Raw genomic sequence first — 17,809 nt, forward strand, 5'->3', positions numbered from 1 at the left:
CTTAGAGCCTCGAGAGCTCAGCTTAGGATCTCGAGAGGAAGCCTTGGTAGGAGGTCGGCTAACTTTCTTGGAAGAAGCAACTTGAGCCACCTCTGCAGCGACCTCAGGCACAGAACGCCCAGCCCGAAGGGCATCGAAAATTGCATGCATATTATCCCGAGACAGGACTAAGTTCTTCGGATGCCTGATCTCTTTCATTTCAACGACAGAAGCTGCAAAAACACGAAACTATAAAGGATTAGCGCATTTTATAATATCATTTACAACAAAGAAACGGAGTCATTAGACGAGGCACTATACCCGTGTCTCGGATATCCCTAAGATTAGACACGAACATACACTTCTCGACATCATACTTCCTTTCAACAGAAGTCAGTCGAAGCAACCCCACCTGCTCAATAAGGCTCAACCGGGGCAGGTCATTGCAGCCCGGAGGAACATCCTCCCAACTTAGATCCACTTCCCATGATAAGGCGAATTCTAATTTCAGCTCCGCCACAAGGAAATTCTCAACCCATCCCTTTATGGAATCCTTGTAGCCCGTGAAAAGAGACAACCCACTACGGAGGGAAAAATAATAGAAATTCTGAACCGCCCTAACGAGATGGAAGAAAGTGACGAACAAACAGGCCGTGGGTGTGAAACCCCAGCTTCGGCAAATGGATTCGAAACAACTCATGAACAGAATAAAATTTGGGGATAACATCCGGGGGGTTACTCCGAAGTATCGGAAAACCTCGGCAAAAAATGGAGTAAAAGGAAAAGGTAGACCGAAATCCCTCTGTTTGAGAAAAAAGACTATACAACGCCCCCTCTGGGGATCCATCAAACCAGGGGGGAGGGTTTGGAAGAACTATCCTTTCATTTTGGAAAGGAGCTCGAATAAGATAAAGCGGAGTATCTAGATACCTCCGAGAAATATGTTTATTTATGGTAGAAGAAGTGATATGCGACCTAAGATTAGCGACATCCGGGAGCTTTGGACCCTCCATGGAAGAGCAAAGAAGCGTACCTGAAAACGCAATAGGGTGGAAAAAACAGAAGAAGTTGCAGGAAAACAAAGAACAGAAGAGAGCGAGTTTCTTCAGAAGACAGGGAGAATTCGAAGTGAAAGGCAATAATGAGATGAAAAGTTATTCTGAGCAGTTTTGTCTTGGAGCGGCGCAATCATTAATTGCTCTCGAAGTTTGCCCTCTCAACGGTTAGATAATAACCGGCGAGAAGGTAAAGGGGCAAGGAGATGACCGCTGGGCTTCTCCACCCCTACAAAGGGCCAGGCCCACGACAACAGCCCATCAGCCGAAGGCCCACACGCTATTTACATAAGATAAACCCAAATTGTCAAAACCTTGAGACCGAGCTCCAATTGAATCTCTCACTCAGGACAACCTGACACGCAAAATGCACATCATCACCGCTCAGGCAGTAAAAACTAAGGAAGAAGAGAGTCGTAGAAAGACCCAAGGAGACAAACAGGGGGAAGCTTGATAAAGGTCAGACCAGCCTATCACCTAAGAAGGATCATCATTAAGCAAAGGCCAGGAGCCCAGAACGAAGCGATGAAGACGCCTCGGAATCTTACAAAGTTATGGGTTAGAAACTCAACCCATTGATTAAAGACAGAGCTCACAGGTCGGTTAGTCCAGCTCGGAAAAAAGTAAATTGAAAGTTATGGGTCAGAAGCTCAACCCCTTGATTAAAAGCAGAGCTCGCAGGTCGGTAGGTCTCGCTTGGATAAAGTAAACTGAAAGCGAGCTCGCAGGTCGGTCGATACAGCTCGGAGGGAGTAAATTAAAAACTCAGACCGGCTAAATGGATTTTGGGTCGGGTCAATTAAAAGACGAGAAGGAAAAAACAATATCATAGACTTCTCAGAGACAACCACGAAGAAAACAATCTCAACATCTCAGTCATAATAAGGAAGGAACAGTTCGGATATGAATGAAAAAGCGAAAGTTTCATTACAGCACGTTACGAATATCCACATTACAGAATAAAAAGTTATCCTTAGAGGATTTACATGACCAGATACATCGTCTACGTTTACATCACTATCACCTATCACACTATCCTAGTTTTCGATACAGAGGAACTCTTGAATACGGAAAACGAGCTCTGTAGGTCGGCCGAGCCCTGCTTCGTTATTATAGGGGAACTGAATAAGTTGATTCCCATAAGCATTTCTCACTGTTCCCCTATAGGTAAACATTCGGTTGCCCAAATGTGATGCACGGTACATACGAACAAGCTCATATATTATATGTTGTTCGTATGTCACGCATGAAAAACATAAGTCTTCAAGTTACGGCTTCAAGAAGATCACAGAGCATATGTTCGAAGGCATCGACGGAAGCTTGACTGAGTGCAGCAGACCTCTGCCTCTCATAATACATGTACTCCACACCAAAGGGGACAATAAATTGATCATTTCCGCCACCTCCATTTATATCAAAAGCAGACAACAAGGATATCGGGGAAATTCCCTTCTCGAAGGAAGGAAAAGTCAGAACAGACCCCTCAACAGCCCATAGCCTCTTTGGAGCTCGAACAGTAACCAGAGGAGGAGGCCAGCCAGACGATCCGGGTAAAACAACTTCAACGACCTGCCAAATGGCTCCACCCATCAACCGCCCTACTAGGAGGACCTCGGAAGCAACCTTCAGACTCCCTCGAGGTAATATCAGATTTTCAAGAGGTTTGGACTGACCCATCTTTATCTCAGGTACTGCAAAAAGTTCCAAACAAAGACAAGTCAGGATAATCTTTTGTCAAGATAATGAAAGCAAGATTAAAGCAAACCCCTGGGGCAACAAAGCAATGAAGCCCCAGGCTCACCTCAATCCATTTGAAGAAGGCGTCAAATAGATCATTTGCAGAAAAAACAGGAGAATCTCGCTGGAAGAAGGAAACAGACAGAGGGCTGGAAGGAAAGACTCCCTTTCTCTGACAAAGGGCCTAGAAGTGAAGAGGAGTCAACACTGATATATACTCAAAATCTGAAGTCTTAGCGCAAAGTAACTCTAGACTTTAAGCCCACGATGTCAGGATCTTTAAAAGATATTCATGGAAAAGGAAAAAAGAAGCATGTCCAGGCGATAATGACAGGAAAGTAAAGAAGAGCAGAGTATCTGAGAGGTAAGAAAAAGCCAGAAAGGGAAAGAGGCAGATAAGATTCAAGAAATGAGGAACGACAAAAAGATGAAAGGGAGTTATGAAGGCATCTGTATGCGAACAGGCGCGGTCATAATGGTTCTCGATATTCACCCCCTTGGCAGTCAGAGCAATAACTGCCAAGAAGGTGAAGGGGCAATTGATGACCGCTGGATTTCCCTACCCCCAATCCTGGGCCTAGATTATGGCCACGGCTCATGAAAGGAAGGCCCGCACGCCCTCTCAAAACAAGCCTAGACCATCAGACCCCTGAGGCCGGACTCCACCAGATTCTTCCTCATCGAGATCGGCCCAGCCCGTATAACCTTCCAATGGATTCCTTCTCCTCCTGGGTTCAGCGTCCAACCCAGCTCTCGGCCCAGCCCAGAATCCAGAACGAGACTCGTCATACAGCCTGGCAGATCCACTCGAGCGTACGCACGGGGGAGAATCAGAGGCTGTTATGCATGGAGCAGGCACCTGATATCCTCGTACGCCCATATCTGTATGGCAGAGACGCGTGGCCCAATCATGGGAGAGCCGTTATACGTCACCAGCAAGCAGAAAGAAAGGATAAAAGGGATACCCCTCTAGAGAGATAAGCCAAGCTTTATTCTTCAATACCAAAACCCTTGTAAAACCCTATTCTATTGGATCTCAGAATATCAAATATATTATACAATGTTATAACTATAGAAAAATTATATAAAAAACAAATTATAAATATTATAACGAATATAAATAATACACATATTAAAAAAGCTAATTAAATGTAAAAAATAATAAAATATTTTTCATAATAAAAAATAATTTAATAAAATATATAATCCGTACATTATTTGACCGATTAAATATTAAATAGTCAAGTGTTTATCATTAAAATTTAGTATGGTATGAAAAAAAAAAAAAACGAAGATTAGACGGTAGCAAAAACAAAAAAGAAGTATTATCTTCACCAACCATTAGAAAAAACCTAGATTTTTCAGAACCTCAATTCCCTCAATTATTACATACAACCAAACACCTAGTATATATTATCACAGAATCTGTTACATGTCTTTCATCTGTGAAGCACTCAATCTCGAAGTTATCAATTTGAAATATTAGTTATAAACTAATAAGAAATCTAAGTACATATAAACTTTCATTGTTAAAGACAAAAATATAGATACACTATAGCTTGTACAAATTAAAAAAAGATTAAAATTATATAGGATAATTAGTATGTAAGTTATATTCAAAATATTATAATAAATAAAATTTTTATATAATAAGTTTTCTCTAAATTATACAATTTTTAAAGTGAAATTTTTTAAAAAATAAAATATAATGGATTTGGACATAGTCGGCCCAAAACAAGGCCCAATGGCCATGATCCAACCCATTAGCCACACAAAACAGCGCCTCATAATATCCAAATAAATAAAAAATAAAATAATTATTTAATTTTTATAATACCAAAAATTAGGTGTATCATTCCGTCGGTTCACTTTAAAATTAAATTGAATCGAATAAATTAAAAATTAAAATTTTAGTATTTATAAAAATCAAACCGAATCAATTTTGATCAGAAACAGAATCAAATTGAATTAGTCTGATTCGGTTCGATTTGATTTGGTTTGATTGATTTTGATTTTTCATAAATTTTTTATTTTTATACTTTATTTTTACTATTTTAAAATTTAATTAAAATATTTTAATTTTAATATGATTTAATTTTTCTATATTATTAAAAAAAATATATTATTATCACCATTTGATTCAATTTAATTTTTTTAATTTTTTTTATCAAAATCAAATCGAACTGAAATAACCAAAATTTATGAAATTAAAAATTGAACTGAACTGAAATGAAGAAAAAAAAATGAACTAAAATTTTAAATTAATTTAATTTGATCCATTTTTTCAGTTTGAACCGAAGAATACTGATTACTTGTATGAAAAATTTTGTTAATTAATATATTAATTTTAAAAAATATATTTAAAATTTTAAATTTTTACTTAGTCTATAAATAAAAAAATTTAAAATATTTTTAATCAAGAAATTAATTAATTTATATTTTTATAAAATTATAAGATAAATTAATAAAAAAATTTTATTTTTTATATTATAGAAATTAAATAAAAAATATTTAATAAACTTTTTAATATTTTTAATATATTTTTTAAAATTAAGAAATTAATTAGTAAATTTTATTATATTATAGGGATTAAATTGTAAATTAATTCTAAATAAACATGTTAAACCCTAGTCTCCAGTGACGAGCCCTTCTCTGCATTACACACAGAGAGCTTGGGAGAGGAGATATGGGAAGTGATAGTGAAACAGAGAGGTCGCAGAAGCAGGAGAAGGACAAGAAGAAAATACTGGCTCTTTCTCCTATCGCCAAACATCTTGCTGGTAAAAAGCTCTGCAAAAGAACCCTCAAATTAGTTCGCAGAGGTATGTTGATTTACATTTATCCATCGAAACTTTTATCATCCTTGTTTTGGTGAAAGAAAATAACGGTTGATTTTTTTGTTTTTCATATTCCCATGCTTTGATTGATTGGAAACTGGTGAATATAAGAAATTGAAACTTCAATTGCCATCTCTTAGCTGATTTTGTTTCTCTCTTCCTAGTCTCGTACTGGGGTAGTTTTATCTAGGGTTTGAATGGTTCTAGATTTCAATCATATCACATTTTCCAGATTTGAATCCAAGATGGATATTTCTTTTATTCTTACGTTTATTAGAATTCATAATGGTGTGCTTATGGTAATGGCTCTGATCAAATAAAAGAATTTATACATAAAAAAATCTTTAAATAGAATTGAAGGAAAATAGATGTGATTTTTTTTATGAAAGCTTTTTGCTAGTTTTTGGCGCAGTTGATAAATTTGACTGATTTGTGCTATGGCTGACGATTTTATTATCTTCTTGTTCTTCCAGCTGCTGAACACAAATGTTTGAAGAGAGGAGTAAAAGAAGTGGTTAAAAGTATTCGGCGTGGTCATAAAGGGTCAGTTGTCTTTACGTCATGGGATTTTGAAGCAATCCTGTCATCTCTTGTTATTGTTTTTTGTTTCTTCATGTTATTAAACAGATAGCACTGTGGATTATTTTCTGTCTTTTTCTTTACTTTTTTTTTTTTAATAATGTTTCTAGAATCCTTGGTGAAGTTAATGGCATTTATTTCTCAAAATAAGGGGAAAAAAAGTTTAGCTGCATTATGTTAACAGTAGAGTCAGATATTTTGAGGTCTAGAATTTGTCAGTTGGTGCAATATCTTCAAATAATTTTCTCAGCCATTGGCAAAGTTCATCGTGTGAAATTTTTCTGCGTCATTTGTGGTTTTGTTCTTGATCACATTTATGATAATGCTAAACTGGTTATGTAATTTTCTCACTTTCACTCCTTAAGTAAACTTTATGTGGTTGTTCATAGTTTGGTGATCTTGTGCCCTTGTTTTTGGGGGGGTCTTTCTTGATATTTTACTTGTATTGTAGAGGTCTATTGATCATGTGGGGGTGCATTTTGTTAAATACATTTTTTTAATGCATCAATAATTGGATTGCTGTCAGAGCCGAACAATTATGAAATTCTGCTGCTAATGAATTGATTACTTTGAGTATCTTTCTCATAATTTCTTGAAAAACTACTTGTTCAGGTGTAATTTACATATTTAATTGGTTTATGGCTTTGTGCACCATGTAGCTTGATGTTTAAAGATCAAGGCCTGAAATTGCTTTTAGAATCTTGAGATGGATTGTGTTTTTTTTTTATCTGTTTCAGGTTATGTGTCATAGCGGGGAACATATCTCCCATAGATGTAATCACCCATGTCCCGATCTTGTGCGAGGAGGCTGATATACCCTATATATATGTTCCATCAAAAGAAGTGAGTTTTTGCCCTTTTTTTTTATGGCACTGCATGCCACTTGTTCTTTCTCCTTATATCAAGAATGATGGTGTGGTTTTATTTGTATAAAATTTCAATTTTTATTTTTCTACTTGTCACTTTTAGGAAGTGCCTTTTGTTTTATAACAGCTCGTGAACATAAAACAAGACCTAAGCTTTCATCAGTAAATAAGAGGATAAAAATAGCTTATTAGTTATCCATGCCAACAAATTTGTTCTGAAGGTGTGGTGAGAAAAACGCCTGAACAGTCTTGTGGTTGCATATGCCTTTAATGCCTTGCACGATCCGAAATACCTCAAGGCCTCAATAGCTTGATGAGTTTGAAGTTTCAACATCATGGGAACATTTCTTGACATTCTTGACATGTGATGGTGGATATCTTAATGCATTAAGATTGCTGAAATGAGTTATTGAATATTTTGGTTGCTGCCTAATCTCGGCTTATTTATTTTCTGTTACATTACATCTCCAAGTTTATGCTTTGCTGACATTTATCGCTTCATGTTAATTTGCCATTTCAGGATCTTGCAAATGCAGGAGCCACCAAGAGACCTACATGTTGTGTTCTGGTGTTAACCAAGCCTACTAAGGGAGAACTAGCCCAGGAGGAACAAGAGAAACTAAAGGCAGAGCTTTCTCAGGTTGCAGCTGATGTGTCTGAACTTACCTCTTCTCTTTTCTAGTGGACAAAGTGACAGTTATTGTAGTTTCAGCTGATGTAATATGTAGTTATGAGTGTGATTTTTGTTCCGGTTGGATAATGAACCAAAACATTTTTTTTTAATCAATTATAATTGTAGTTGAGTTGTAATAGTTGCTCCAATTTTATTTTGCAATCTTTGAATTAACCATTAAATTTAATTTTTCATTCATAGGTTAATGTTTGTTTTGCAAAAATAACTTATATGTATGTTTAAAATATTTTAAAATAACTTTAAAGTATCTGAAAATTATCAATTTTACCTTGTACATCTTCCTCCTCGTGCTCAAAGATCTCTCAGCACTTGGATCTCAAACTTTAAAGTATTTTTTGTTTTTTTATTGGAATTACTTTCAACATTTGTTTTATTTATGTGTTAATTTGATTGCCAATTTCACCGTTTAATATTTATTTGTTTCAAACCCAATTTCAACGTTTATTATTATTTCAATGTGAATTTCCAACAGAAAGGCACAATTTCAACTGGCATTGCTCCAGTATGAGGTACCAATTTGGACTCGTCTACAATAACTATAAACTTCTTGCATGCACTTTCAATCATTTGCTCTGTGAGTAATGACCCACCTTGACCCTTGACCAAATTGAGATCCGCGTCCACTTCATCGGCACCATCAATAGCGAAATCGACGATGGGGTGAGAATCAAGATCAGACAAAGGAATGCCCAGAGATAAAGCTTGTTGGTGGGTCTTTTTGGAAGTGGGTATGCCAATAATGTTGTTCAATTTGCCTTGGCGTAAGAGATCAGCCATAAGGTCAACTGCGTGTTTGGCAGTGGAGCCAGTGCCGAGGCCACTAACCATGTCAGACTGGACAAACTTGACGGCTTTGTAAGATCTTTTTGAGCTCGTCTTGGGTGAGGACTATTTGGGGTGGTGAGGAGAGAGGAGACAAAGGGCCTCCCTCCATGGACAGCTCTGATCCAAGAAGAGGAGGACAAGGGATAGCCATTTTCTTTCCTCTGAAACAAACAAATAATAAACATTCAAAATGGGTATTTTGATTTTCAAAGCAATTTGTTTTAATTTTCAAATAATAGATAAACAATGATAAAAAATAATATAAAATATTTTATTAAAAAATTTTATTAAAATTTTCAAATAATCTCTTTTTTATATTTTGAATATTTTATTAAAATTTTTACATATAAATTTATTAATATATTTTTTAAATTAAAATTTAGTGATAAAAAATAAAATATTTTATTAAAAATATAAAAAATATTTTATATAAAAAATATTTTTTCCAAACTCAAAAACATTTTGAATTAATTCTAAGTTATTCATAACTCATTTTAAAATTTTACTTGATTCGGTTTATTCTAAAAGACAAGAGAGTCCTTCAAAAGAAAAAGAGATATACAAATTCACTACAAATAAAAAAGAATTGCAACATGATATTGTGGGAATAAAATTATTATAAAAAATAAATAAAAAGATTTAAAAGGTGTAATATAATATTGAAAAAATTATTATTTAATTTTTATAATATAAAAAATTAATTAATTCATTAATTTTAAAAATATATTAATATATTTCTAATATTTTAAAAAAATTTATTAATTAATATCTTGTTAAATATTATTAAAAAATTTAAAATATTTCTATATAAAAGAATTAACTAATAAAATTTTAAAAATATAAAAAATTAATTAATAAATTTTTTAAAATTATGAAAATTAAATAATAAAATTAATAAAAAACTAATTAATAAATTTTTTAAAACGTTAAAATATTTTAATATATATTTTAAAATTAAAAAATTAATTAATGAGTTTTTTTATATTATAATACCTAAATGATAATTTTCCCAGCGAAGCAGCACGTGCACAAAGTTTGTTCCCCTTCGGGATTTTAATGCACCTACCGTCTTCCTCCGGTCCCTGTTGGCTCCAGCTTTAAAGAGAGAGAGGGTGATTGGAAAATGGTTGACTTGGTAGGGACGCCGGTTCGCCATGGCTACCGAATGCCTGCAGAGTGGGAGCTCCATTCTCAGACTTGGATGGGTTGGCCTGTAAGTGCATACTTGCATTCGAACTCATCACTTGTTACTTTCTCTTGCTTCCTTGCTGTGTGATTGCTTTGCTTAAAGACAATCAATTTTGTCTGGTTTTTATGATTGTGCGTTCGTAGATTGAGATTTTTTTTTGGCCTTTGCTTTGTAGGAACACAGCCCACTCAAGCTTAGATTGTTTCTGTGATAGTTCTTCTCAATTCTAACGCAGTCCACACGTTTGATATTTGTTTTCCCTCTTTTTTGATTCATAGTCACAAAGTTGTCTCTTCCATGACTTGTATTACCCAATGAAGCTTCTAATCTTAACTGATTATATATGTGTATATATGTACCCATTTGATAAATGATGTCTTTTTAGCAAAATCTCTTACTATGGTTTCATAATATATTTATATCTTTTTGTTGGCTAGTATTATAACTATCTTCTTCGTACAGGATTTTGAATTTGTTGCTTCTTAAATTTTCTCAATTTTGTTATATCCTCTTCCTGATTGAATGAGTGGATCGGGTTCTCAAGTTATAATCATTGTAGTGTCTTTTCTTGATTATTTTCTATATTGATCAATTGGAAAAAAAATTCATGACTAGCGAAAATCTGATTACATCATATCTATTTGGGTTTCAGGAACGCACAGATAACTGGAGAGACGATGCAGTACATGCACACAATGTTTTTGCCAAGGTTGCAACAGCAATTTCAAAGTTTGAGCCTGTGACTGTCTGTGCTAGTGCAGCCCAGGTTTGATGGCATTTTTAGATATGGAACCTTTTGTCTTGCATGCAGTATTAGGTTTTTCAATTGACCTGAAGATTAATTCATTACATGCTTAGTGGGAAAATGCACGAAGACTTCTTCCAGAACATATTAGAGTTATTGAGATGAGCATGAATGACTCTTGGTTTCGTGATACTGGGCCAACCGTGAGTTGTTCCCCCTATCCAGACCTTATTTGTGCCTTCTTTTGTTATAGCATTTTCCTGAGATGAATGTTTTTGCCCTCCCTATAGTTTGTGGTGAAAGCATCAAATTCTGGTAACCCAGAGCAAAAGGTTGCAGGCATTGATTGGACTTTTAACAGTTGGGGAGGTGAGAATTTTAATTCAAATATTATATATCCTTGATCACATTATACACAGTTTTTGCATCAGTATAGTACTAATTAGAAGTTTACAACCAATTCATATCAAATATGAACAAAATAATGTTGCAATTTTGATGCTTTATGATGTAATAGTTAAATGCATACGGTAATTTGATATCTTGCTTCCTTCATAGAAAAGAATAGGACAGTATGCGTGACACCCATATGATCTTACTGATGGTAACTTCTTTTTCTCCTCTTATACTGGTTTACCAAGATGGCTGGTGCCCCTTTTTCCAGAAAATGATGATTAGCCTCAAAATTGTTGTCAGAAAAAGGATGATATGTGAGACTGTGGAACAGATTTATAAGGAATGCTTGTAGTCCTTATGATAAGGTGTAGAAAATTGGTGCTCTAGTGTTGGTATTGCTAAAGTCATGCTTGATGTCTATGTCAATTATGAAAGATTCCTTCAACAAAGCAATTGTAATTGTATATCAAGAAACCAAGCTGGAGTAATTGGGGATTTCAATTTTTAGTTTCTCTATTTGGCATCAATAGCGGGCTCCAGCTAGTTTGGCATTTAAGCTTAGTTGTTGTTATTGTTTTCTAGGTGACATCTCTAAAATGCTCTAACCTTGAAACTTACAGGGGTTGATGATGGTTGTTATCGAGATTGGAGTCTTGACCTTCTTGTGGCAAGGAAGGTATGCGGTTTAGCAAATAGATTGTAATTGGCCAACTTTCATGCAACTTTACTTTTTCAAGTAACAATTGATCTTAATTATATTTTGCTTTCAGATTCTTGGAATTGAAAAGCTTCCACGGTTTCCTCATTCCATGATTCTTGAAGGTGGAAGCATCCATGTAGATGGAGAGGGTAAGAATCTATGTATGTTTTATTTTTTCTATATATCTAGGTAGATTTCCAAACTTCACATTTATAATTTTTAAAATATTTCTTTATAAATAACAAATTACAGCGTAATATAACAATGCCCTGCATGTCTGAGTGCATATTATGCATATGGAAGAATATATATGAGACAAAGTATTAAAGTCAATACAATATTTGGTTTATGCAATTGGATTTTATGTTAGATTATGGGTATGGACTTGGGTGCTTACTATTTAATTTAAAAACAGCTCTGATAATCATGACCTATGCAATTTCTGACATGTGGCTACATTTATAGGTTTATGTGCTTGGTTTAGATTTTCAACACCTCTAATATCTGTGATGAAGTGTGGATCTAGCTTTCAAAAGTACAGAAAATTATCTTGTAATATTGTTAATTCTTTAGGGAAACTTAGTGGATTAACTGTTTGGTTAATGATATATAAACCAGTTTACTGACTTGAAGTAACAACATTAACCTCTATAGTTTTATAGTTGGCTATGTGCTCATCATGTGAATGAATGATAACATACTTCAAGTCTGAAAAGGGATGTTTTGCTGATAGCTTATGAATTGCTGTTGAAAAATGTTAAAAGATACCCAATTCATTCCATAATACAAAATGAGAATACTTGAGTAAAATGGAGTTCAAGAGACTCAGATAATGCCATATCGTCTCTAGAATGGTAGCCTGAAGATCTATTTGAATCATAACTTGATGTATACACTTCCCTGTTCTGGCACAAACTAATTATTTATATTTCCAATTTGAAGAGAACCAGCAGCAGATTGTTAGTTAGTTTGGTCTCTGTGAATGCAATGGATGTTGCTTGTATTCATTCAGCATTTCTGATGTTCCTTTTAGGGACATGCCTTACTACTGAGGAGTGCCTCCTGAATAAAAACCGGAATCCAGATTTGACGAAAGAACAAATTGAAAATCAACTTAAGGAATATCTTGGAGTACAGAAGGTCATTTGGCTGCCTCATGGATTGTATGGTATGTAGTTCTCAAGCAATTGCTAATGTCCATCATTGCACTATTTCCTATGGACAGTTTTGTAGCCTTAGTTTGTTATTATTATCCTTAATTTCAATATCTATGATGGAATTGCTTTTTCCTATAATATTTTTGCATCCATGGAACTTTTTCGCAATATGCTGTTTGCTTTGCTCTTCTTTTTGGCTGGATGTAGATTTCATAACATCCCTAATTCTTTTCTTTTCTACTAAATGAATAATCCCGCAAATATAGTTTCAGTAATTAAGATAAGAAAATGTTATAAGCATAATAACTCCCTTGGATCCAGACAATTCCTTAACCTTATATTTCTGTGAGTCTATCTTATTTCATGCTATCATTCACAATTCAAGTCTCCAGTCTGAATCTGAACTCATCTTAGACAATTAAAGCTCCTCATCGACTGACCCCATTTTAACTGTTCATTTTATGTAAAATTAAACAGACCATCCTAGGCATAGATAACAAAATCTTTTCTCATATAATCTCATGCGATGAACTTATCTTCCTGAAGCTCTTTATTGTTGTTATTTAGTTTCTTTTCTTTATGTTTTCAGAACTATTAAATAGATATATATCTGTAATATGTATAAGAGTAGGAATGAGGAGGGAATAGTGGAATATACAAAAAAAAAAAGGACATGGTTGAATTTGATAATGACATACTGCTTTCTATTTTGCTTGGTTTATTTTTTTTGTACAACTTTTATGTTTTAAAAATCATGGGTAAATATCTAATTGGAACTGAAGTATTTTTAACTTTATTTTTTTGCCCTTTTCTTTTAAGGTTGAATTTTTTAATTAATTATAAAATTTATTACTTTTAAAGGCGATTTACAAAAGGTCCTAAGTATTGCCCGTTCTTTGAAAAATGCATTAAAATGTCCCTAGTGTTGATTCACTTGGAAACTTTACTCCTTTTCATCCATTTTCTAAGTATATTTAGCAAATTCCGTCCATTAAATTTCAAATAAATGGCTATTTAGTCCTTGAATTTTATCACTATTATTACTTTCATCCATCTATTTCTCAAAAAGCGTATTAAAGCATCATCTTCTATAAAGGTATTTTGGTCTTTCCCCAAAGCGTTAACAACTTGGATGGAGGGACAAAAGTGTTCAAGGAATCAAAACTTGCTGATATTTTAATAAGTTTATGAAAATACATTAATGAACTTGTTAATTATGGTATTATTATAGATAATATTCCTATATGAAGAAATGCTATTGATCTTCAATGTCATCATTTTATGGAGATAATTAACATTTACTTTTGTTTGTGTAGGATTATTTGAAAAAAAAAGATTTTTTTTAATAATAATTTTAGATAAATTTAACTACAATGTAATAAACGTTTCCTTTAGGCATTTCATTGTTTTGAGCTAAATTCTTACTTTAATTTCCTTGATTTTGTTGCACTTTTATATTTGCTTAAATTGAAAATTCTGTTACTTCTAAAGTTTATTAGTTAATTAATACATAATTTTTCCAAACGAGTGCATGCAACAAACATACAACACGCTACACATGTTAAAAAGAATACTAGTATTTAAATGTCAACAAAAAGCCCATTGTCCATCTTACTAACACAAAAGCTGAAATATTTACAATGATCTTTAACAGGTGATGATGATACTAATGGTCATGTTGACAATATGTGCTGCTTTGCAAAACCTGGTGTGGTTTTATTATCATGGACTGATGATGAAAACGATTTTCAGTTTGAACGATCCATGGAAGCCTTATCTGTTCTTTCCAATGCTACTGATGCTAAGGGAAGGAAATTCGAGATAATTAAACTCCATGTTCCAGGACCACTATATATGACGGAGGAAGAATCTGCTGGAGTTATTCAAGTAAGAATTTTAACACTACGGAATTCGACCTTATGCCTCTGCATATACTCTATACGATCGAAACATAGCTATAATGCTTGAAAAGGAAAATATAATGATTATCAAGATGCACCTTCAACAACAAACATCTTAACATGCAGATTATTAAGAACAGCATCTGTTTCTCCAACTTGAATTTCTGTGAACAAAGGCTAAAGATAAATGAAATGCTCTTGCGTACTTATCACTGCAATGCATTAAAAATGTACACATGAACAGTTAGCTAGAAATCATATTTGTGGAGACAAACTGTGATACTGTTATGTATCAGATCTGAGCAGTCCTTAGAAACAAAGAAATAGAGAGAGAAAGAGATAGAAAGAGGCTTGGTTGCCAAAAGAATAGAAAGGGGAGACGATTCAGAGAGAAAAAGATGGAAGAAGAGAGAGAAATATCTTTAGTAATTAATGATCTTGTGTAGGTTCTTCTTTACAGGTGAGTTCCTATTTATGCTTCTTTGGATCCTGCAACTGCTTTCTGAAGTTATAACTGACTGAAGCAAGTGACTACAACTGACTAATATAGAATACTGGTGGACAATTTCCTCTAGCTCACCAACTTGAAAGTCACATATGCATTCAATTTCTCACTAGCTACTCTACTCTTACTCCTTAGTCATATCATTTCTTACCCCTTGAAATCATTCTTGTCAAGAATGAATAAACTTGCCAGTATCTAGAGAGCACACTTTCTTTTTCTGCCGCCATCTAATATCAAACTAATTCTCTTTGAGCATCATCTGACTACATGATTTCAGCTCATATATATATATGATAAATCAAGTTTGAAAACATCCAGTATCCTCTTTCATTTTGGATTTATCATTGAGCCATTTGGAGTAATCATAGTCAACAACAAAAGAATTCACCACTTGCAAAATAATTCCCAACTTAAATGTTTTACATTATCATATGTAGCAACATTACCCTGTAACAATATCACCATTTTCCAATATTAATATTCTGGTCTTGACAGGATGGTGAGGCTAAACCAAGACCACCAAATACTAGACTTGCTGCATCTTATGTAAACTTCTATATTGCCAATGGAGGGATCATCACGCCTCAATTTGGGGATCAGAAGTGGGATGATGAAGCTGTTCGTGTCCTCTCTCAGGCTTTTCCAGATCATGAGGTAAGCAAATACTTCTGTTTGATATGTCTAATTATAGAACCTTCTTGAAATGTGATGATCTAGAGCATGCAGATGGCATATAAACTATACTATGTTTTAACACTATACTTATCATAAAAATTCAAGGTACTAGTAATTTACCCTATATTATTTACGGGATGGGATATGTATTTAAATAATGCAAGTGGAGCTGCACTGCCATAAAATGAAGACAACTTCTACAGAAGAATTCTATCATTTCATATCCCTATGAAGTGTGGATTTGAACTAGCTTGCAGTTGACTTGGCATACTATAGTACTATGATTTGCTAACCTTCTATAGGAATTTTCCAAAGATAGTGCTTTAGTTGGTTATTGATGATGAGCCTTTCTTGGCTGAGCCAGGTGGTTAGAATTGAAGGTGCAAGGGAGATTGTTCTGGGAGGTGGAAATATTCATTGCATCACTCAACAACAACCAGCACCTCCATCTTGAGTAGTATTGTCTAGAGCTGTGAAATGCATACTGATGGCTTGAAATATGTACACCAGCTGCTCCATTTGGGCTTAATGGCAGAGATATTAATAATCATGAGAAATCAACTTTGTATTTTATCAATTTTATTGTTTTCTTGGACCAATCTTACTGTAACCTTAAGGGAAAATAAAAAATAAAAAATAAAAACTCGAGACTTTGTCCAGGGTTATTATTATGTGTCTTATGTTATTAAAAATTATTTTTTATATTAATATTTATACTGTTTCATTACAATTTTTTTATATACAATTAGTTTCACCTGTAGTTCGACTTGAAATCTCACAATCATAGATGACTTTAGTATCTTGTTTGCTTGTCGAGTGTTTCCTCGGCCCTTGCTCGAAAGTCGACATATTTGTTATACTCCATTGTTGTTGTTGAGATCATGGTTATTAGATGCAGATTTGGTCATGCAGAGATTGAGAAGATTCTGACTCAGTGAAAATGGGTATTGTAGAGAATAAGAAGTTTCCATTCATGCATGGATGTTTTACGAGTGGCCAAGTAGGGGAGAGAATTCATTAGTTGAAACCGATTAATCCAACAGAATAGGATAGTTTTATTTTGGTTTTTTAAATCAGTTACTCAATTGTAAACTGCTTTTCGAATTGGTATTACATATTTAGACCGAGCTCGAAATATCTTATTAAAAGAGAAACAATGTGGCATTCCATCTCTTAAAAGAATTTTAGTTGTTATTTTGATTCGGCTTTTAACCGAAAAAATCAATTAAAAACCGAATCAACCCAAAACTTTGGTCATCTCTTTCTTCTTTCTAAAGAGCCGAATCCAAGCCCAGGATTAATAAACCTCTTCTTTCCTTCCACAGAGTCTCTCTTGTGACCTACGAACCCATTCCAAAGTGTGCTGCCCATCTCTACCTCCAAGTACTCTCATTTCCAATATTTTAATTGTTCTAAATATGTACAAATTTAATTGGTAAAAATAAATAAATGTGCTTTTAAATTAATCAAATTAAATTAAACATTTGGCCCTACTATAAATGTAATATAATAACTTTTTTAAAAATCATTAAAAAATTTAAGTTAAATTAAGATATTTGTATTCTCCTATCATACTTTTAATGACTAATTTGAATTAGCTATTGAAAATAATATATTATAATTATATTATACTATATAAAATTAACAAAAAGTTATATATAATAAAATAAAATCACGACCATGTATAATAAGAATAAGGCTTTATTTGATTGGTGTGACTTAGAGAATTTAAAATCGGTAGTGTGAAAATTATTTCTGTTTAGTTGGTATTTCTTTTTAATTTTTTGAAAATTATTTTTATTTAGTTGGTATTTTTTTTTAATTTTTTAAAAAGTCAATGGTTTTTCTTTTTTCAATAGAGGGAACTAGTTCATTTTAAGAGTGAGTAATATTTGGTTCAAATCAAAAAAATTGACTGAATTAAATTAATTTAAAAATTCGGTTTAGTTTTTTATTTATTTCGGATCGA

The 17,809-nt window shown here is 33.6% G+C and overlaps 2 protein-coding genes and 1 pseudogene across 2 annotated transcripts; 2 read left to right on the plus strand and 1 right to left on the minus strand.

Annotated features, from left to right (window-relative positions):
- The first annotated feature begins 5,393 nt into the window (after positions 1 to 5,393).
- LOC110619825 (H/ACA ribonucleoprotein complex subunit 2-like protein) lies at positions 5,394 to 7,863 on the plus strand. The gene is made up of 4 exons (XM_021763391.2): positions 5,394 to 5,593; positions 6,082 to 6,151; positions 6,925 to 7,030; positions 7,574 to 7,863. The coding sequence occupies exons 1-4, from the start codon at positions 5,458 to 5,460 to the stop codon at positions 7,733 to 7,735; spliced, it is 474 nt and encodes a 157-aa protein (XP_021619083.1). The 5' UTR covers positions 5,394 to 5,457; the 3' UTR covers positions 7,736 to 7,863.
- Positions 7,864 to 8,137: 274 nt separating this feature from the next.
- On the minus strand, positions 8,138 to 8,760 carry LOC110619814 (annotated as a pseudogene).
- Positions 8,761 to 9,628: 868 nt separating this feature from the next.
- Positions 9,629 to 16,505, plus strand: LOC110617380 (agmatine deiminase). Its single transcript, XM_021760125.2, has 10 exons — positions 9,629 to 9,785; positions 10,414 to 10,527; positions 10,620 to 10,709; positions 10,797 to 10,875; positions 11,523 to 11,578; positions 11,673 to 11,751; positions 12,636 to 12,770; positions 14,414 to 14,646; positions 15,661 to 15,819; positions 16,205 to 16,505. Exons 1-10 carry the CDS (start codon positions 9,696 to 9,698, stop codon positions 16,292 to 16,294), a joined length of 1,125 nt encoding a protein of 374 aa, XP_021615817.1. The 5' UTR covers positions 9,629 to 9,695; the 3' UTR covers positions 16,295 to 16,505.
- Positions 16,506 to 17,809: the final 1,304 nt, after the last annotated feature.

This window comes from Manihot esculenta, chromosome 1, assembly GCF_001659605.2.
Source record: "Manihot esculenta cultivar AM560-2 chromosome 1, M.esculenta_v8, whole genome shotgun sequence".
Taxonomy (NCBI): Eukaryota; Viridiplantae; Streptophyta; class Magnoliopsida; order Malpighiales; family Euphorbiaceae; genus Manihot; species Manihot esculenta.

Coding starts and splice junctions, on each gene's coding strand:
- LOC110617380 (XM_021760125.2), top strand. CDS start 9,696: ATGGTTGACTTGGTAGGGACGCCGGTTCGCCATGGCTACCGAATGCCT. Junction 10,528..10,619: donor TCTGTGCTAGTGCAGCCCAG/GTTTGATGGCAT, acceptor TTACATGCTTAG/TGGGAAAATGCACGAAGACT. Junction 10,876..11,522: donor GACTTTTAACAGTTGGGGAG/GTGAGAATTTTA, acceptor TGAAACTTACAG/GGGTTGATGATGGTTGTTAT.
- LOC110619825 (XM_021763391.2), top strand. CDS start 5,458: ATGGGAAGTGATAGTGAAACAGAGAGGTCGCAGAAGCAGGAGAAGGAC. Junction 6,152..6,924: donor ATTCGGCGTGGTCATAAAGG/GTCAGTTGTCTT, acceptor TATCTGTTTCAG/GTTATGTGTCATAGCGGGGA. Junction 7,031..7,573: donor TATATGTTCCATCAAAAGAA/GTGAGTTTTTGC, acceptor TTGCCATTTCAG/GATCTTGCAAATGCAGGAGC.